Source organism: Juglans regia, chromosome 8 (genome assembly GCF_001411555.2).
Source record: "Juglans regia cultivar Chandler chromosome 8, Walnut 2.0, whole genome shotgun sequence".
Lineage (NCBI taxonomy): Eukaryota > Viridiplantae > Streptophyta > Magnoliopsida > Fagales > Juglandaceae > Juglans > Juglans regia.
The window spans coordinates 25668671-25690332 of record NC_049908.1 but is presented as its reverse complement, the minus strand read 5'-3'; the positions used below and the strand labels follow the sequence as shown (position 1 = coordinate 25690332).

The following is a 21662-nucleotide window of genomic DNA, read 5'->3' as shown; positions in this document are numbered from 1 at the left end:
TTTAATATTCTAATCACATCATTGTATTTTAAGTAGTTTTTTATTTAAATAATTAAAATAAAAAGTCATTTAATTAATAAGAAATTTATTTTGTATTAATTATTATTCACTCTCACATTTCACAGTTATAGTTTTTTCATAAGATATAAAATTATTTTTTTATAAAATATGAGATGTAAAATATAGAATGATGAATAGTAACTGATAAGAAGAGTTTTTCAATTAATAAACTCAAATTAGAGAGTAGCAATATTGCTATTGGATTACACATGAGATCATGTTACTTTGCTTTTGCATTACTACTGATCAATTACTGTTTATAATTTTCTTTTTTGTTTTTTTAACTCTTGAAGATCTTTATGAATACTACTCATGAGTTGTTCAAAAACATCTTGGCAATGTGAAAAAAGTTGAAAAAAAAAAGAAAAAAAAATGGATATTAGGACTGGTTTGGATCATAGTGAGATGACATGAGATAGTTTTAAATGAGTTGAATATAATATTCTTTTTTAATAATATTATTATTTTAAAATTTAAAAAAGTTGAATTGTTTATTATATTTTATATAGAAATTTATAAAAATTATAATGATAAGATGAGATAAGATGAAACCGTTTTTGTATCCAATCAGGACCTAACAATTAAACGGATATAAATAAAGTAAAAAATGGTACATAACTCAATTGAATTTAAAAACAAAAAGAGAAAAAAATGGTAGATTTCGTCGAGAATAACATCTTTCTTTTCAAAATCTTTGACGAGAAGAATAATCAACATTGCTTGAAGCATAAGGAAGAGGAAGAAGAGAATATTAGGAGAGGGGTGAGAGACAAACGTACGTGCATGTCCAGACACCACACAGATTTATGTGGAAAAAATCCGAAGTGCAAGAGATTTTCCGCATCGATCCTTCTTTTCCTTTTATTCAAATTTTCCCTTTTGAAGATCCTTTTACGTTTGCTTTCATCTCTTTTTGCATGGAATAATATATATATATATATATATATATATCTTTAATTATGCTTTTGGTGGAATGCTTTTTGAGGAAATAAGCATGAACATGCAACCATCACAAATATATATTATTATGTTCTATGACCCCACATATTGCACTAACTCACATGAGAGAATAGAAATAAAAATAATGCTTTCTCAAAACAAAAAATAAAAACATGTAAATAATATGTTGGAAAATGGCACTATAATTATAAAAAATATATATTAATAATTACTTGTAATTTTCGGGTAAAAGACTTGTTTGTTTTTGTAGATAAAATGAGACGAGATTGATTGAAATTAAAGTTAAAAGTTGAATAAAATATTGTTAGAATATATTTTTTTTACTATTATTTTTGTTTTGAGATTTGAAAAGTTGAATTGTTTTTTTTTTTTTTTTGTATGAAAATTTGAAAAAGTTGTAATGATTAAACGAGATGAGATAGTTGATAGGAGTTGTGAAAACAAATTACAAGGCCTAAAAGTAGATGATATGGAACACCTGAATTAAAGAAAATATGAAAAATTATTCGAAATTTGATACTATCATATATATAGTATGATAACATGAATTTAAGTTCAATGTTAATACAAGTCCCAAAAAATATCGATTATTAATTTTTTTTTTATTCTTTGGATTTCAAATCTTTATAAAGTATTATTTTTCTTTATAATTTTTCAATAAGTATCCTCCATCATATTTTCGTTTTACTTAACAGAAGTATGACATGGAAAGTGACTCCACATTGCAAAAAGATAATCTTTAGATGTTTTAAGAAGTTAAAAAAAATCATTAGAGACCAATAAATTAGGAAGAAAGCCATAGAAGTTGATCTAATGCCATGAAAGAAGATAGAATGAATTGTTGATGTAAAAACAATATGTTGGCATATTCCTATAACAAAACTTAGTTCAATTGAGTTATAAATATGTTGGGTAAAGTCTAGATTGAAGCAAATACACTAGATAGATTTCATGAGATCAACCTAATGAGAATAAAACAGGCCTAACAAGTAGACTCAAATCTCTACAACAACATGCTTAACAAAAATCTCCAAATTTTATGGTTTTTTTTTTTTTCTTTTTGAAATAGAAACTGATTTTATTCATAAATTTTCAGTCATTACAAAGAATTTCATTAAGAACCAAATTCAAAATAGCCTCTGGTCCTTCCTCCATTCAACAAGTCATTCCTTCCCTAGTTAGTGCCAATTGATGTGCTACACCATTACCTTCCCTTTTTATAAACTGGATCTGCCAATTTGGTCTTGTTTTAAAGACCCTCTTTGCATCCTCTATCACTTGGCCATATGAACTCCAGTTTTCACCACCTGTTTGTACCGCATCAATCACCACTTTTGCATCCCTTTCAAATATGACTTTATTAAACCCCATATCTTCACACAGGTCAATTGATTTTCTCAAAGCCAAACTTTCTCCTACAGCTGGTTAAGTCTTCATGTTAATTTGCTCAGAATAAGAGACCATAATTTCTCCTTTTCTATTCCTGACTATGATGCCCAGCCTTACTCTTTTATTTTCTTCATCAGTTGCTGCATCAAAATTGACCTTAAGAAATTCCCCCTTTGGTTTTTTCCATACCTATTTCTGTCTTCTGGTTTCTACTCTATTATTTTTCCCCTCTTCCTTTCATTGAACTTGCCGGTACTCTTTAAGACTTGCTAAAGCCTTTTTAACCACTTGTGCTATACAAAAATGTTATCAAAGACCACTTTATTTCTTTTATGCCAAATGCTTCTCATAATAGCAGCAATTTCCTCTTGCTTCTCTACCTCCAATTCTTGACTTAATTTATTCCACAACTCCATGAAGTCATCACCTGCCACTAACCATTTATGCACTGCACTGCCTCCTCTGCCCATACATCATTCACAGATGGACACTTCTATAGTGCATGCATTATTGATTCTTCTTCCCTTTGGCATATTGGACAATTGAAGTCTTCCACAATCTTCCTTTTATAAAGTAATGCTTTTGTAGGTAAAGCATCAGTTCCTGCCCCACAAAGGAAATGTTTTGTGGCTCCAGAAATATTCATTCCACATATCTTCTTCCATCTCATATCTGTTTGTACTGTTCTCGAGCTCTCCCCTTGATCACTGTTCTTCTGTCTTGATCTAGATGATAAGCACTGCATAGATAGAATTTGTCATCTTTGCTATAATTCCATATTATCTTGTGTGCCGCACCTCTGTTACTAATTGGTAAACTGCATATCAGGTCAGCTTCCTCTCTATTAAAGTTTTTTCTGATCAGATCTTCATTCCATATCTTCAACTCCTTTATGATTAACTCACTCACATGTGCTTCCACTCTCAGGGTAGTAACTGGAGATTGAACACAATATGTTGTAGGTTTAGGCAACCATTTATGTTTTCATATTTTTGTCTTTTCTCCATTTCCTACCTTCAAAATAGACCTTGTTGCAGCAAATCTCAAGCCATCCATATTCCATACACTTCTTGATATTAATGATGGTGAGTTACCCAGCTTAGCTTCTAATATGTTCTCACCACTGAAATATTTTCCTTTATAAACTCTAGCAACTAAAGAGGTAGAATCTTGTAAGAACCTCCAGCTGTGTTTAGCTAAAAGAGTCATATTAAGACTTTTTATATCTCTGAAACTCAAGCCACCTCTACTCTTTGCACCCCCCATGCAGGACCAGCTCTTCCAATGGATGCCATGCTTATCTAAGTGATTCCCCCACCAGAAATTTGGCAACATTACTGATATCTCATGACACAATTTCTTTGGGAGTTTGGAAACAGACATAGTGTAAGTAGGAATGGCTTGAAGCACAGTCTTGATCAATACCTCTTTTCCTGCCTTGGACAAGTAACTGTTCTTCCAACAATTTATCTTCCTCCATATGCGATCTTTTATGCACCTGAAGCTGTTATACTTGGATTTTCCAAATATTGATGGTAAACTCAAATATTTTTCATAGCTCCCACTTACTACTACTCCTGCTTTTGTTTTAATTTGCTCTTATATTGTTGTTCTAGTATTTGTGCTGAAGAAAATGGATGTCTTGTGCCTATTCATTTTTTGATCAAAAGCCTTTTCATACACCCCCAAAATGGACTGCAAGTTGTTCCACTCTCCAATACTTGCTCTACAAAACATAACACAATCATCTGGAAAAAACAAATGGTTTATTCTTGGTCCTCTTCTTGCCACCTTTACCCCTCTAATCAGCCCCACCTACTCTGAGTGATTCATTAAAAAACTCAATTCCTCAGCACATAAGATGAAAAGATTTTTTTGATAAGTAAGAGATAACTTTTATTGATATGAATGAAATAGGCAAATCCTGTGTACACAGGAAGTATACAAGAGTATTAAGAGTATACAAGAGTAAAAAGATAAGGAGACAAAGGATCTCCTCGCCTCAATCCACATTTAGGAGTATTATTTCACCTGAATTTCCATTGACAATTACTGAGTGACTCACTGTTCTTACACATTTCATTACTAATTTAACCCATTTCTGATTGAATCCTAACATCCCCATCAAAGCCTCCAAGTAATCCCACACTACACGATAATATGCTTATGACATGTCCAATTTCATAGCCATGGCCTATATTCCCCTGAGCCCCTTTTTGTTTTGTCTTCATAGTGTGTAACACTTCATAAGCCACCATTATATTATCCAATATTAATCTACCTAGAATAAAAGCACTCTGGGAGCATGATATTATATCAGGCAACACTTTTTTAAGCCTGTCTGAAATAGTCTTTGAAATTATCTTATAGAATACATTACAAAGGCTAATTGGTCTAAATTCCTGAACTACCTCAGGGTTATTGCTCGATGTAACGACGGCATTAGCAGTAGCGAGATTGTGCGGGATCAACAATTGAAGCCCAATTTTGGACTTTGGAGCATTTCCAATGAATGCTGGAAAATATAGTTTTCTTTAAAATATGAAGAATGTTGATCAAAATAAAGATTCAATGTATGTTGTAAATCATTTTTATTTTTCATGTAGCTACAACAATCCCACTATATCTAGAGACTATTGTTCATACATGTAAAATATTTTTAATTATTTTTCTCCTCTCTGAATTCTTTTTTTCCCTTTATTCTAATTTCGTTTCAGCCCTTGTGTGGCATTGGCCATGGTCATATCTACTTATCTATTTGCATTTTTATGTTGGAAAATCCACCAAAATGTATTGAAAAATGGAACTGGGTTTCTCAATTTTCTCTGTTTTTTCTAAGTAACTTAAAATTGGATATAATTTTTTCTCTATTTTTTTTATATATTTTGAATCAATGTCAATTTTAGTTTGATTTATAAATTTGGATTAATCTAAAATATGACATATTTATATGACATGACATATGGAGAGATATTGCAAATATCAAAAGATATGAGGATACCATTGATAGTAAGAGGAAATATTTGAAATTAAAAAATAATATTTAAATAATAATTGATAGTAAGAGGAAATATTTGAAATTAAAAAATAATGTTTAAATAATATAAAGTAAAAATAGATAAGTTATATATGATATATTGTAAAAGTCAGAATGTAAAATAAAAAAAGTGGATTTTGGTTTTTTATAAGTAATTTAAAATTGGACATAATTTTTTCTCTATTTTTTTTTTTATATTTTGAATCAATGTCAATTTTAGTTTGATTTATAAATTTGGATTAATCTAAAATATAACATAATTATATGACATGATATATGGAGAGATATTGTAAATATAAAAAAATATAAGGATACCATTGATAGTCAGAGGAAATATTTGAAATTAAAAAAATATTAAAAAGAATCTTTAAATAATATAAAGTAAAAATAGATACTATGCATGATATATTGTAAAAGTCAGAATATAAAATAAAAAAAGTGAGTTTTGATAATGTATTCTAAAGAACAGGATAAAGAATCCATTGTGAATGCTCTAAATCAACCCGATGGCCTAAATAATGCATTTATACATTATTAAACACAATTTTTAGGATTGAGAGAGAGGCCACAGTAGCTCATATATTCATTAAGAGAAAACCTTATGCAGTTTTAGAGTGTGTAAAGCTTTGTGCACTCATTTTGAAAAAAATAGATAAATATAGAATCCATATGAAAAATTAATTTTTTAATAGTAGATCCCACGTTTTTACAAAGAGAGTGGACGGGACTTGCACACTATAAGACTGTATCTAACATTACTCTTAAATTTTTTAAATTTTCTTACTCTTCGGTCTATTTTTAGTTCTGTTTCCCTTTAATCCTCTGTTTTTCGTAATAAGCTGTGAAAAAGTGGGAGAGAAGAAATCAAACAGAGGATTAAAAATGGTCCCTAAAGATCAGATGAGGGTAGTTATCAGTTGACCCAAAGGTCATTGGCCCAAGCAGCTTTCAACCTTCTTCTTTCCAATTTCCTTTTCTACCATTTTCTTATATCAAATTATCAATAACACAAAGTTTCAAAGAATAACTTATTAAAACAAATTTCTTCCCATAATCTATTCAGCTATGAGTGGAGAGTGCTACTACAGACTTCATCTTTATCTTCTTATAACTCTTGAACTTTTATTTCTTTAATGATAGTTTATCTAAGGGTTATTTCGAGGAATAATGATAAGATAGTGAATGATATAATGATATGATACTATTGTGTGTGTGTGTGTGTGTATATATATATATATATATATATATATATATATAGAGAGAGAGAGAGAGAGAGAGAGAGAGAGAGAGAGAGTTTTGTTATGTACAAATAAGTTTGCGTACCAATCTGCGTACTAATGTTGTTGCCTTCATATTCTAAATTCAAATTAGTACTCTTTTCAATAAAATCTACTTTTTGACCAATCATATTAAATGTGTGAACGTATTAGTGCGCATAATCGCTTATAATTAGATTTTTTCAAATATGTCGGTATCTTTTGAAAAATACTTTAAAGGGCTGGAAAAACTCTAAGGCTCCGTTTGTATAAAGAAATGATTTCATCTCATTTTATCTCATCATTATAATTTTTTCAAATTATCACAACAAAATCTAATAAACAATTCAACTTTTTGAATCTCAAAACAATAATGATATTAAATAAATAAGATTCTAATAATATTTTATTCAATTTTCATCTAAAATCATATAATCTCTTAAAATCGTCCCTACAGCAACAACATCAAAATCCCAAAATAGAGCCCCATCAAAATTCAATTTAACTTTACCCTTATGGTGGAGATTTCCACATAAGGACCTTTTCTTTCCTCACAAATGCCTGAGAGTGTTTAATAAAATTGAAACTTGTTACATACTCAATACAATTATCAACAACTTCCTGAAATGAATGCGTTGCATTCTTAAATAAACAAATATTTCTATATTTCCAAACACCCCAAGCAATAATAAGAAAAAATAGAGAAAAGAAAGAAGGGTAAAGACATTTCAACAACCCATCAGAAACCACACCATTTTTAATAAGAGTAATTCTACATACAATCGTGAAGTATATAACCGTCATATAATCATTTTGTAAAAGTGTGAGGTCTATTATTAAAAAATTAATTTTTTTTCATATAAGTCTTATATTTTATTTATTTTTTTAAAAATAATTACATGATAATTGTACAATTCACAATTTTAAATATATTTTCTCTTTTAATAAATTCATTTTTATTTAGCTCTCAAAATTCTCAGACTTGGGTAGATAGAGACAAATTCGGGGATGGGCTGGATTGAGAGCCCCAGCCCAACCAATACCTCGATCCCTAACGGCTAGTTTTTTCTGTTTTTGTTCTAAAGTTTATTAAAGATGATGGATGGCCGAAGAATCCAAGACTAACGTCGTCAATGACTAGCATTATCTCGCAGTCAAAACTCCCGTCAAAGACACTCAATTTCAAATCCAAAACTAAAAGCCCACTCTCTCTTAACGGCTCCTTCTGAAACTAACTTTTAACTTCTGCCCCCCCTCCTCTCTCTCTCTCTTTCTCTCTCAACTTTTGCAGCGAAATTAGTTCTCTGTGCTTGACTCTTTTTGTTGGCTGGCTGATTTTCTTTGGTACGGAGAGAGATTCTGTGGTTTTGGCTCCCTTCACATGCGGTTGGTATAAAGGATTTGTCTTTGGCTCGGGTTCCGCCATTTTTGGGGTCGGACGTCTTCTGCCACTCCGCCGTTCTGTGTTGTATGTGCTTCTTTCCTTTCGGGTTTGTGTATATGCTGTGTCTTCTTGTATTTTTTCCGTGGCTGCGGTATCTGGGTTTATATTTGTCGTTACTGATTTCATGGTGGAATTTTAATTTCAGATTTCTTGCGTTTTTTGCCTCTTCTTTCTCCTTTGCCATCATAGGGAGTTATAGGTTTATGCAGATACTCTGTAGTTGCTGTTTAGTCCGTTTACGCGTCATGTGTGCTTGATTCTTTCTTTTTACATATTTTTATTCGTTTCATTTGATTGCTGAGGTTGGTAAATTGCTCATTCAGTGATTTCCCCCCTGAAATTTGTTGCTAAAATTGTTAAAAAAATTATTCCCCTGATAAAGGCATGCATGAAATGCAATTGGTATTGGTTTGGGATGATAGGTATAGGTGGATGTTTACTGAAAGCCTCAAGGGGTGTTTGATTTCAGGTGACATGGTTAACATAGGTTTAGGGTATACGAATTACAATTATGAAAAGCAAGGACAAAAATGATGACAATTTAGGTTGGGAAACAGTAATGCAAGAAGAAAAATAGAAAGAAATTGGGGTAGGGTGAGGGTAGTGGCCGAAGAAATTTTGGACAGTGTCAATTCGAAAGCCGTTTGGGATCAACCGACTATGTAGGAAAAATGGACTCTATTGACCACTATAGTTATTGTTCTATTTTTTGCATGCTTATTTGCTATATCCATCGAAAGTTGTTCTTCCTACAAAGGTGCTCACGTAACACAGCCTTAGAACTTATTCGTCGACAAAAATCAATCCCAAATTTAAAACTTAAATAGCACTTTTTACTTAAAAAAGAAGAAGAAGAAGAGAAATAGCACTTCAGGTGGAACCTTTCTGATTTAGAGATAGCATTACAATTCTCTAATCAGAGGTAAAAAAAAAGAAACTAACTTTCTGTTTATACACCCAATATAATCATGGGATTTGCTCCAATAATTCTGTTGCACATAGAAAACATCTAATCAGAAAAAAAAAAGGCTGGAAAGCAATTCTCTTTGAATTGCTCTCTGTTTTCTCTCTGCATTATTTTTTATACCGTTTTTATTTTGTCATTGATGATGATGATGGTGCACTGGGGATACATAAACCGCTAATAATTCTGTGTGCAGGAAAATATTGAAGTTTATTAGAGCACTTTTGGTTCCCCGATATAAAATTTTATTTACAGAGTAATGAAAGATAAACATTGCATCCTTTGCATTTTGTTGTGGGTTTGGTTTTGGTGTCTTTCCAGTTGATCTGCTTTTATGATGGTGCATCTTAATAATCATGATAAAAACAGCAATATCAGGGTTTCGTTCTTGCCAATTGCATTTATTTTCCGTTGTTTACCTGCTCTCTCTGTTTCACCGTCTGTCCATCTATCCAACCGTTTCCTTTGAATATTTTGCAACGGTTGAATTTTGTTAAATGATTCTGTGGTATCTTTTTTTATAGCTGAATAATGTTTCCCATTTTCAGACAGGTTTCTGCTGTGGAATTTTCCCCTGGATTTTCCTGTGCATTTTCGATTTAACTGTCCAGGTTTGATTCCCTTCTTTTCATGTTCATTTTTCACATATCATTTTATTTATGGATTACAAATAAATGTAGCATATATTGTTTCATTTTTTCCCCGTTGTGGTTTAGATGTCTCCCACGCCTTTTCTTTTCCTTATTGTCCTTTTCAGACGTGAAACAAAATCATGGATGTTGATGCTTGAGTCTTTTTCTGATTCCGAAATTTGGTGTTTGTGTGGTCTCTCTTGGTCATCTTTTTAGGTGTACCATTTTACATTTATTTGTCTCCTGCATTTTCTTCTCTTATCTGCTGCCCTTTGTGTTGTTCTTTAGTTGATATATGTTTAACTTAGCTAACTTTTGAAATGTCAATCTGCATAATTTTACTTGAATCTATTTGTGTTTTAAATGGACTTTGTTGTTTTCCATTAGAGGTGTAGAACCGGATCCGGATCCGGATTTTAAAAACCGGACGGTTATCCGGCCGTAAAAGCCCCAAAAAAATCCGGGTGATAACCGGATGTAAACCCGGATATCCGGGTTTATTCCCTTTTTTTTGAAAAAAAAGACTTTTCAAAAATGTTTTTATGGTACTATTTTTTTAAAATTTGGATAACATGTTTAATACCCCGATTTTCTTAAAAAAATATTTTAAACAGTTTTTAAAAGGTTTTTTTTTTTAAATCTTTTTAACAATTCAAAAGGCCTTTTTTTAATAGGCCTTTATGTTTTTTTATTTTCTTATATAAAATAAATAATAATACATCAACACACACAATACATACGTACTACATATTATATTGTTGTTTGCATCACAATGCAAAACATCAATTTACAAAGAATAAAATAAATAATAATACATCACAACAATATCAAGATGTTATTAATGTTGATCTTCTCCATCCATTAATATTATTGTAGTACGAATGTACCATGCATGCATGATTTTTATATTAATGTTGATCTTGTCCCTTGCATTTCATGCACAATGAAAAAAGACATTTATTTTTCTTTTTTGCTTTTGAATCCAAAAGAGAGGAAAAAATCTTAAAATAACTCCTAGTTTTGTAATTAGAATAATATAATTATGGAATGATATATCAAAGCTTAAATTCGATTGATCCTTATGTGCTCCATAGAATATAATTTTTGTTTATTATTTTTATTTTGAAATTTAAAAAAATTAAAAGTTTTTTGTGTTTTCTTTTTTAAATAATAACCGGTTACATAACCGGATCCGTAACTAGGTCCGTACTGGATCCGGTTTCATCTTATCCGCCTAGGTCCAATCCTACAGATAACCGCCTGGATTCACTTGGATTTCTGAGTTCCGGACCAGACTGGAAAAAAGTCGGGCCCGGTTGCACACCCCTATTTTCCATAGTTGAGAACATGGTCCAAATTAAATTACTGTTCAGATTTAAGGATGGACTCATAAAATTATGAAAGAACTAAATAATCAAATCTTTCAGTTTGGATGTTGAATTAGACTAGTCAAAAATATATATTTTGTAGGTTGAACATGAAATATTGGATGAAGAACAAATTCTAGGTTTTTAATGTATTTTTTATTTTTCGTTTCTTATTCTTGATTGGGAAGCTTTTGTTTCTTTGATTGGTATATAGGGAGATTTTGGGGATTTATAATATTAAGCAAGGTGTAATAGCATCTTCTGGTAGTCAAATTCTCTTGCACCGTTACAATCAATTTTACATTAATATAATGTTCTTTTCTATATCATCCTAATGTTTGGTTTTAGACATTGAGTTAATTATAAAGTTATTATAAGTTGCCAATATGGGGAGCTGTGCGTGCCTTGCTAATTCTATTCCAGCTAAGTAGTATGATAAACTTGAGGAGGAATTTATTACTTTGAAGATGCAATACCATTTTGGGAACTGCAGAATAAACTTTAGGAGAGATTGTTACATAACAGATATTCTTGTCATATGAATGCCAATTAGAAGATTCAGTGATTTATTTGAACCTTTAATGACTTATGAAAACTTTGGTATTGCCGGTATTCTGATCCATTTTTAACTTATTTTGGTAGTTTCGTATTTTGGTTGCAAACAGGCATATATCTGATCTTGGTGTTTGGGAGGAAAGAAAATGGAAAAGGTTTATGAAGAGCTAGATGAAACTAAAACTGAGCTTGAGAAGCTCAGGACAGACTACAAAACCAAAGCAGAATTATGTGAGAACTTGAAGAAGGCACACAATGAACAGTTGATCAAAAGCCAGGAAGCAAGTATGAAAATTGAGAAGCAATCTCAAGAACTAAATTTAAAGGCAGAAGAAATCTCTGTGGCAAAGCAAATGTGTGAGGAACTTACACAGAGTTTGAATGAAAAAGAGTCTATCGTTAAACATCTGACTGCTGCAAATGATAAGCTTCGAGTAGATTGTGATGAGAAGTCCTGTAAATGGGAAAAAGAAAATAGAGATTTGGTGTTTGCTTTAGTTGAGGCCAATCAGAAGGTTATTAATCAAGAGCAAAATATTCGCGCGTATACAGAAGAGATTGAAGGCCTCAAGGAATGTCTATCAGTTTTACAGAAGAAGTATTTGGAAGCAGAGATAAGAGCTAAAGCATCAAAAGAACTTAGAGAAAGAGATGATATTTTACTTAATTTAGAGGAGGAGAAGAGGAAGCTTGAAGATCAGATAAAATGGAAAAAGGAGCAATTTGCACATCTAGAAGAAGCACATGAAAAGCTACGAAATCAATTCAAGGCCACTAAGAAGGACTGGGAGCAGGAGAGATCTACATTGGTTGAAGAGATTTGTTCGCTACAGACCAGCTTAGATTGTCATACCAGAATCTCAGAAGATCTGAAAAACAGGTTACAAATGTGCAACCAAGCCCTGAATCATGAACAAAGCCGGAGAAAGTCTTTGGAAGTTCACGTTTCTGAGTTACAGACACAGTCTGAGAATGCTTTTGCAGGATGCCAAGATGCGACATCGCTAATGGAGTGCTTGACTGCTCAGAGGGACGAAGAAATTTCAGCTCTAAAGAGCTCATTGGGCACAAAGGAGAAAATTAGGAAGGAAATGGAATATCAAGCTGGGAAACTAGAGCAAGAAAACCAAGAGTTGCGCATATCCCTGAGAGAACTTCAGGAAGCTGGAATACAAGAATCAGGAGCTTCATCTTCTCTGGATAAGCTGCGAAACAAGATCAAACATATGGAGCAGATGCATAGAGAGTCTAGCGCAAATCTTAGTGCTAAAGAAGCTGATTGGAGGTCTCAACTGGAAAAGATGGCAGGAGACTTGAATGACTGTCAATCTGAGTTGGAGAATAAAGATGCTGCAATACAAGAACTTATGATGGAGTTGGAAAGTGTTCATTCTTTAGCGATGCAATTGAAGTTGCAAAATGAAGAGATTTCCGTGATGTTACTGGTGTTGAAACTAGGAATTTCTGAGGCTCAATTGAAGCTTGCAAATGACAAGGCTGAAATGGATGTGCAAGACAAAGAGAAAGAGAGGAATGTTTCTCTGTTGATTAAGCAGCTGGAGATGAAGAATGCTGCTTTGGTTGGAGCCCAAGCAGATATCATTGAAGAACGTGAGAAGGCAGAATATTTATCAAGGAGGATTGAGTCCTTGGATATCCTTGATGAGGAGCGGCTTTTAATGCAGAAAGAACTGGAGATGAAGAATGCTGCTTTGGTTGGAGCCCAGACAGATACCATAGAAGAACGGGAGAAGGCAGAATCTTTATCAAGGAGGATTGAGTCCTTGGATATCCTTGATGAGGAGCAACTTTTCATGCAGAAAGAACTTCAGAGATACAAGGAGATGCTTGAAGAATCATCCAGGTGTCAACTTCACTTGGAAGATAAAGTTCTGCAGACAAAAAGCAGCTTAAAGGAGAAACTTGTACAAGTTTGTTATGCCTTAGAGAGAGCAAATGCAGACTATGTTGATCAAATCTGTGAAAACAATGAAATTGAATTTGAATTGCATATATGGAGATCAATTGCCGAACGTTTAAAAGTTGATCTTGAAGAAAGTCATGCAGTGCGGAAAGAGCTAGAAGCTTCTCTTCTCTCACAAGTAGATGTGGGAGAAACGATCAAGCAAGAGAAAATTGGCCTTATCCAGATGTTGGAAGAGAGAGACAGAAGAATTGATGATCTTCAGCAACGGATTGTTTTACTGGACCAAGAGCTGCTTAACACAAGGAAAACAGAAGCTGCCTGTTCTTCAGGAATGAAGAGAGCACTTTCCTTCGAGTCAGAAAAAGCAAGCCTTTACCAGACTATGAGAGAAAAGGACGAGATTTTAGAGCAACTTGAGAAAGAGGTTGAATGGCTGGAGAAAGAATCATTGAGAAGAGAACTTGAAAGTGCTGTGCTTTCACAAATTGTCACAGAGAGAACATTAGAGCATGAGAAAGAGAAGCTTGTCCTCCTTATAGAAGATAAAAACCAAAGAATAGATGATCTCATGCAGCTTATGAAGTCTTCGGAACAAAAGTTTAATAGCTCATTAATCTCTTTTTCTTCACAGCTTGCTGAGAAGCAGGAAGAGATTAATCTGGTCCATGATGCTTGGGAGAGGATTACTGCAGCTGAGATTCTGGCCGCACTTGAAGTTGAAGAGAAGAAGTTGATGATAGTGGAACTCGAGGATGATATCCGTACTATAGAGCAGAAATTGGAATTACATGAAAAATCCGTGGGATACTCACAACAGCAGGCACAAGAAATTGAAGCAGAACTTGCAACTAAACAATTAGAAATAAAGAACTTGATGATTCAAATGGAGACAAAGCTGAGAATTTCAGATGCCATAGTTAACGAGCTGAAGAGTGAGAAAAGAAGCTTACATGAAGATGTAGTGAAATTATTGTCAGATAGGGAACACTTGTTGGGTTTCATTGCAAGCTTGGGTGATGGGATCAGTGAGTTCTCCACTGCAGACTCGCAACTGATGGGTGTTTTGAGCAGGCTGGTGCAGTCTTTTGACAATAATAATAATGGCTCAGGGATGGTTTTGAAGGAGGATGATGAGCTCTATCAGTCTGTAAAAGAGAACTTGAATATCCATCATTCACCTGTGACAAAGAAATATTTAGCCATTTCAGAGGCAAGATCACCATTTAGAGAGCGCAACAACTAGCTGTAAACACAAGCCACGTGTAGTTTAGTTTGTACAATCCAGAATATTGCTTCCTCGCACACATGTTTTTCAGGTTTTCAGTGTGTGGATTTCTTCTAGTTTGTATATGACTGATTTATGGACAAACATTTGCCACTGATTCATATTAATTTGTTTGATGGGTCAAGAATGAAAGGTTTCTATAGCTTGAAACTCTGACCTCTTACTAACAAAAGTTGCTTTTGCTTTGCATTTTATGTTTACTAGTTTGAACTGCAACTGTTAGCTACTTGAGGGGGTAGGCTTTTTCACATTGCATCACTTCAGGCTCCCTAAGTGGCCTAAAGTTTACTCATTATTAGTGACCTCAGGCAGTCAATGTTAGAGAAGTTTCTCAAGGAGAGTGAAATGAGATGGCAAAGTTATGTTGCTTGGAATTAATAATCTTTCTTTAATCCTTTCATCAGGAAAAAGAATTAGAGAATTGATAGTTTCAATCATAGAGTGTACAAGCACCACATACTCTTCTTGGAAAAAAATGTGTAAGTATGAGACTCACATAGACTCACATGGAAAAATTAATTTTTTAATGATGAACTACACATTTTTCAAAGGAGTGCGCGACGCTTGCACAAATCATGTATGTATCTAGCATTACTCAAAAGGGTTATATCATTCAGAGTGGATGCATCTTTGAGCTTGCACTAAGATCTCATTATTAGGGTTAGGACTGAGCAAAAATTCAAAAATCTGACTCCAAATCTGAATTCTACTCGGATCCAATTCTGCTCCAACTCGAACAAAACAAAGTCAGAGTTAGAGTTTTTTTTTTTTTTTTTTTGTCAGTCAGTCAGAGTCAGAGTTGAAGGTGTCACTAGACCTACCCCAAATCTGATCTGATCCGACTCCAACTTTGCCATCCGAATCGGACTCTAACTCCGACTTTGAATCCGACTCCAATATTGTACATATGTTATAAAAATATGAATTTATTTATATATTTATCATATATACTAGAATATTTATTTAGTTATATAACTAGAACTTATATAGTTAAATTCAATAATATATTATTATAAAATAATCTACTTAAACTATAATGTAAATAAACTAATAATAGTCTAGTATATATAAACATGACGATAGTATAACTACCATACAAATAAGCCTAGTATAATAAGTTAATAACCCAAATACAAATTTACTAAAGTATAATAACATGTAATTAGACACTATAGTATAAGTCTAGTATAGAAATAAGTTATCAATAACTTAGACACTAATATAATATAATAACATGTAATACTATAATATAATAACATGTAATTTGACATTATAATATAAGTTTAGTATAGAAATAAGTATAAATATAATAAGTTAATAACGCTTAATACAATAGTATAATAATATATAAATAGACACTAAAAATAATATGTAATATTATAATATGATAAAATATAATTAGACACTATAGTATAAGCCTAATACAAAAATAAGTTAGATAATTAGGGAAATCCGACTCCGACTATGTCGGTGCTCACCCTTAATTAGGGTTGAACAGGTGCTTATCTTATTATTTGGGTTGAATGTGTGGAAGGTCACTTACCAATCTCATCTTTAAGCTTGCACTAAAATCGTTGGACAGTTGACAACAGTTCGACAATTTTTCTCTATCTTCATTGCCATCATTTTTATCTTATTATGAGCTTTCGGAACAAAAAGATTGACTCCTCCATGCATGCATGGACGAAGCATTGTAATTTTTACTTTGGACAATGCTAAAGTCACCCAGAAGGATGATTTCTGTATCGTACAGATTGTACAAATTCCACTTTTATTTTTTATGTATTTTTCTTTTCAAATATTTTTTAAACTTCTTTAAACATTTTGTTAAAAAAAATTCACTAACGCATTGAAAAATATTTATTTATCTATTAACTTAAAAAATAGAGAATATAGCTTCTCTAGGTAGGAGAAGCAATTTTCTTTTACTTTTGTCTTAATTTGTTGGATTTGAATTTTAAAATAATATTATTTTTTGATGAAATTGTAAACGAATTGTGAAGTAGTGGTTGGGTATCAATCCTCGATAACTTCGAATTTGAATTTTTAAAAGTATGAAAGAAAAAGGAGAAATAATAGAGCCACCAATTTTTGTACAAATTTTTTGTATCAAATTTTTTTAATTTTTTTTACTTAATAATTAAGAAAGTATTTTTTTAATAAATTTAATAAATTTTAATTTATTTTTAAAAATATTTAAAGTGATTTAAAAAATATTTGTAAAAAAAAAAAAAATACACTATTCAATACTCATTCGATACCAAATTTTCGATAGGAGTAACACAGCTCAAAGAAAAATTAGAAATAAAAGCCCATTATTAACATTCCATTGGTATATAAAGAGAGCCCATCAACAAAAGAATAGACAAGAATTAGCCACCATACAAAATGTGGCAAGGTCCTCTCCTCTTGAAGGGTGAGGTGTATCGCTTTGTCTTTTGACAAAGCTACTCTCTCTTAGGTGCAAGTTCATAAAGTTTTGTTTTTTATAATGGAGGATGATGTTACAACACGTTGGGGGACTTTGAAGCTTACAGAGGAAGAACAACAGGAACTACTACTATCCCAAGAAAGAGGTTCTTTCTTCCCAACTTAGGGGTAGCCATTGTCTCCTTACTCTCATTCTAAATGACAGGAATGGAAACCATGAAGCTTTTAAAAGCACCATGGCTAATGTGTGGAACAAATCAGGCTGGCTAACATTCAAAGATCTAAGCACCAACAAATTCCTACTAGAGTTTCAATTACTGTTTGACAAGGAAAAGGTCTTACAGGGGAGGCCTTGGTCTTTTGATCGTCACTTTATCTGTCTAAAGGATTTCAATGGGGAGCTATCTTACAGGGGAGGCCTTGGTCTTTTGATTGTCACTTGATTTGCCTTTCACAGCCATGAATGAGTAGATGGGGAGAATGATAGGTGTAGGCATAGGAATCGTGCTCACAGTGGAAGTAGATGACCAGGGTTGCGGCTGGTGGAGCTAAGAATTAGAATGGAAGTGAACATCACAAAGCCTTTGTTAAGAGGCAAAATGATCAACTTGGGAGGCAAGCAATGTTGGACTCATTTCAAATATGAAAGACTCCCAAACCTCTGCTTCAAGTGTGGTTTATTGAAACATACAAATGGGAAGTGTCCAAACTCCAACCTAATTTCTCAGTCTCAAGAGCAATATGGACAATGGTTGAGAGCACCATTTGCCCCTCTTTACTCTTCTATCTTGAGAAAGCATGGGATGTTCACCAAAGTTCCCATCTCAGGGACCTCTTTCCCGGGATCAATCAGAGGAGGTAGGTGGTTGGAATTATGTTGGTGAAAAGTCAAGGCCAGTAGAGGACACAATGGCTATTTTCTAGGTATAAAAGCACTTTGAGAGCTAGATATAGAGTACGTTTGGGTAATGAGAAGTGTTGAGAATGTTTGTGAATAGTTATGAGTAGAGATTGAAGTGAGTTTGTAGGTCCCATTGAGAGTATTTTGAGTTGTTTGGATGTGTGTAGTATGTTGAGTTGTTGACTTTTGAGTATGTAGTTGAAAAATGTGTAGGTCCCATGAATATTATAATGATTTTATTTTTAGTTATAAATATTATAATGATTTTATTATAGTGATTTTTTAATATTAATAAATATTGTAGTGATTTTATTTTACTTTTATATATAATAATGATAAATATTATAATGATTTTATTTTTAATTTATATATAATAGTGATAAATATTATAATAATTTTATTTATATATATATAATAGTGATAAATATTATAGTAATGTTATTTTTTATTTATATATTATAGTGATTTTATTTTTTATTTATATATAATAGTGATTTTATTTTTTATTTATATATTTTAATGATTTTATTTTTTATTTATATATAATAGAGATAAATATTATAAAGATTTTATTTTTTATTTATATATTATAGTGATTTTATTTTTTATTTATATATTATAATGATTTTATTTTTTATTTATATTTAATAGTGATTTTATTTTTTTATTTATATATTATAGTGATTTTATTTTTTATTTATATATTATAGTGATTTTATTTTTTATTTATATATTATAGTGATTTTATTTTTTATTTATATATTATAGCGATTTTATTTTTTATTTATATATTATAGTGATAAATATTTTTTATTTATATATTATAGTGATTTTATTTTTTATTTATATATTATAGTGATAAATATTTTTTATTTATATATTATAGTGATTTTATTTTTTATTTATATATTATAGTGATTTTATTTTTTATTTATATATTATAGCGATTTTATTTTTTATTTATATATTATGGTGATAAATATTTTTTATTTATATATTATAGTAATTTTATTTTTTATTTATATATTATAGTGATAAATATTTTTTATTTATATATTATAGTGATTTTATTTTTTATTTATATATTATAGCGATTTTATTTTTTATTTATATATTATAGCGATTTTATTTTTTATTTATATATTATAGTGATAAATATTTTTTATTTATATATTATAGCGATTTTATTTTTTATTTATATATTATAGCGATTTTATTTTTTATTTATATATAATAGTGATAAATATTTTTTATTTGTATATTATAGTGATTTTATTTTTTATTTATATATTATAGTGATTTTATTTTTTATTTATATATTATAGCGATTTTATTTTTTATTTATATATTATTGTGATTTTATTTTTTATTTATATATTATTGTGATTTTATTTTTTATTTATATATTATAATGATTTTATTTTTTATTTATATATTATAGCGATTTTCTTTTTTATTTATATATAATAGTGATGAATATTTTTTATTTATATATTATAATGATTTTTTTTTTATATTTAATAGTGATAAATATTATAATAATTTTATTTTTTATTTATATATAATAGTGATAAGTATTATAGAATGTTTGTGAATAGTTATGAGTAGAGATTGAAGTGGGTTTGTGGGTCCCATTGAAAGTATTTTAAATTGTTTGGCATGTGAAGTATTTTCAAAAGTACGAGAATACTTAGAAAGTGTTGAAGATACTCTAGTATCCAAACATAGCCATAATCTCAGGTAGCACTAACTTGAGCCAATTAGCCAGTACTTTTGATATCAATTTTTAAATTACATTACAAAGACTAATAGGCATATACTCTGTCACTTTCTCAATTTTTTTTTGTTTTGTTTTTGGAATCAAAGAAATAAATGTATGATTGAGAGAGCAAGGAAACATACCACTATTCAGGGCTTGCAACACATCATGAGTGACTGATCTACTAACAATGTGCCAGTACTTTTGGAAGAAAATTGGCACTATTCCATCGGGTCCAGGAGCTTTGGTTGGGTTCATTTGGTGCAAGGTTTCCACCACTTCAGCCTCAATGTTTTTTTTGTGAGTTCCCTATCCATCTCCTAAAAGATTCTTCGTTTGAGAGCAGATAAGAAATCTATATCACCTCTTTTTGTGTTAGCAGTGAATAAGTCTTGATAATTTTGTAGAATAATTCTATCTCTTTCATCTCCCTCCTTCCATGTCCCTTCTCCATCCTTCAGTCTTGCAATATGGTTCTTCTTTCTCATTCGAGAGGCTTTACTGTGGAAAATTTTGGTATTTTGATCACCTGCCTTTAACCACAAGGTCTTAGTTCTCTGTCTCTATAAAATTTCATCTCTTTCTATCCAACAATGTAAATTATCTCTAGCTTTCTTATGTTCATCCATTCTCAGGTGTTGGGGATCACTATTCTATAGCTCTTGAAGGTTGGCTCTTGCTTGTTATATCTTAGTTTGGACTCTCCCAAAAGAATGTTTATTCCATTTCATGAGATTCTCACTGCATACAAAAATTTTACTCATCACATCTCCCATGTTAGCATGCATAGGTATTCTATTCCATGCAGTTGCAATAACTTTTTCACAATCTTCTGCTTCAATCCACATATCTTCGAATCTAAAAGGTCTTCCCCCTTCTCTTGCATGTATTGCTTTATACTTGCATAATAATTATTACATGCTTCGAGTGAGTTGTTGAACCATATGTTACTTTAGCATAGGGAAACATATCACACCACTCATTATTGGCTAGAAATTTGTCCAGCCTCTCGCACATATTATTGTCCCTTTCTCTATTGTTCTACCAGGTGAATGTTGTCCCTTCATATCCCATATCAAGCAACTCACAATCATTCATAATCTATTTGAATTCCTCCATCTGTCTTTTTGGTCTTTATCTATCACCTCTCTTTTCAGTTCTACTCAGGATCTCGTTAAAGTCTCCAAACACTAGCCATGCTTGTCTACCTTCCCCTTTCATTGACCTTATTAACTCCTAGGTTTGGTTTCTTATAGTTGTCTCGGGATGTCTATAAATCCCATTTAACTGCCATTCGCTATTAACACTCTTAGCCTCTTTCACCCTTGCATTAGTAAGGTATTTAGAGAAATTGAAGATAGTTAAATACACCTCCTTCTTCCACGTTAGAGTTAGACTTCCACTCCGCCCTTCACAGTCAACAACTAAACAACAGTCAAAGTCTAACTAAAATTTCAAGGTCTCCATCCTTCTCACTACCAATTTAGTTTCTTGTAAGAACAAAATAACAAGAACTTCCTTCGATTTATTCTTGATTAAATCACAAAGGGCTTTAATTCCACATGGGTTCTCAAGCCCATGAGAATTCCAACTTATGATTTTCATTGTTCCCGGCGAGGTTGGGGTCCAGCCTCCACTGATCTCTCAACTTGGTATTCCTCCTCAAATGCATCCACCCTTTTCTGTTTTGGTTTTT

The 21662-nt window shown here is 31.6% G+C and overlaps 1 protein-coding gene and 1 long non-coding RNA gene across 4 annotated transcripts; both read left to right on the top strand.

Annotated features, from left to right (window-relative positions):
* Window positions 1-3085: 3085 nt before the first annotated feature.
* LOC109006461 lies at window positions 3086-5145 on the top strand. Of its 2 annotated transcripts, none has more exons than XR_004802285.1 (3): window positions 3086-3237; window positions 3680-3944; window positions 4826-5145. It is a non-coding gene; the product is annotated as an uncharacterized LOC109006461 (long non-coding RNA). The 2 variants fall into 2 exon arrangements; XR_004802284.1 differs by lacking the exon at window positions 3086-3237 and adding an exon at window positions 3352-3494 and having other exon boundaries at window positions 4826-5034.
* A 2814-nt stretch (window positions 5146-7959) lies between these two features.
* Window positions 7960-15008, top strand: LOC109005347 (uncharacterized protein At4g38062-like). 2 transcript variants are annotated; one of them, XM_035693592.1, is made up of 3 exons: window positions 7960-8170; window positions 9663-9721; window positions 11775-15008. In XM_035693592.1, exon 3 carries the CDS (start codon window positions 11811-11813, stop codon window positions 14832-14834), a length of 3024 nt encoding a protein of 1007 aa, XP_035549485.1. In that variant the 5' UTR covers window positions 7960-8170; window positions 9663-9721; window positions 11775-11810; the 3' UTR covers window positions 14835-15008. The 2 variants fall into 2 exon arrangements, with proteins under 2 accessions (XP_035549485.1, XP_018839792.2); XM_018984247.2 differs by having other exon boundaries at window positions 9659-9721.
* The last annotated feature ends 6654 nt before the right edge of the window (window positions 15009-21662 follow it).

Coding starts and splice junctions, on each gene's coding strand:
- LOC109005347 (XM_035693592.1), top strand. CDS start 11,811: ATGGAAAAGGTTTATGAAGAGCTAGATGAAACTAAAACTGAGCTTGAG.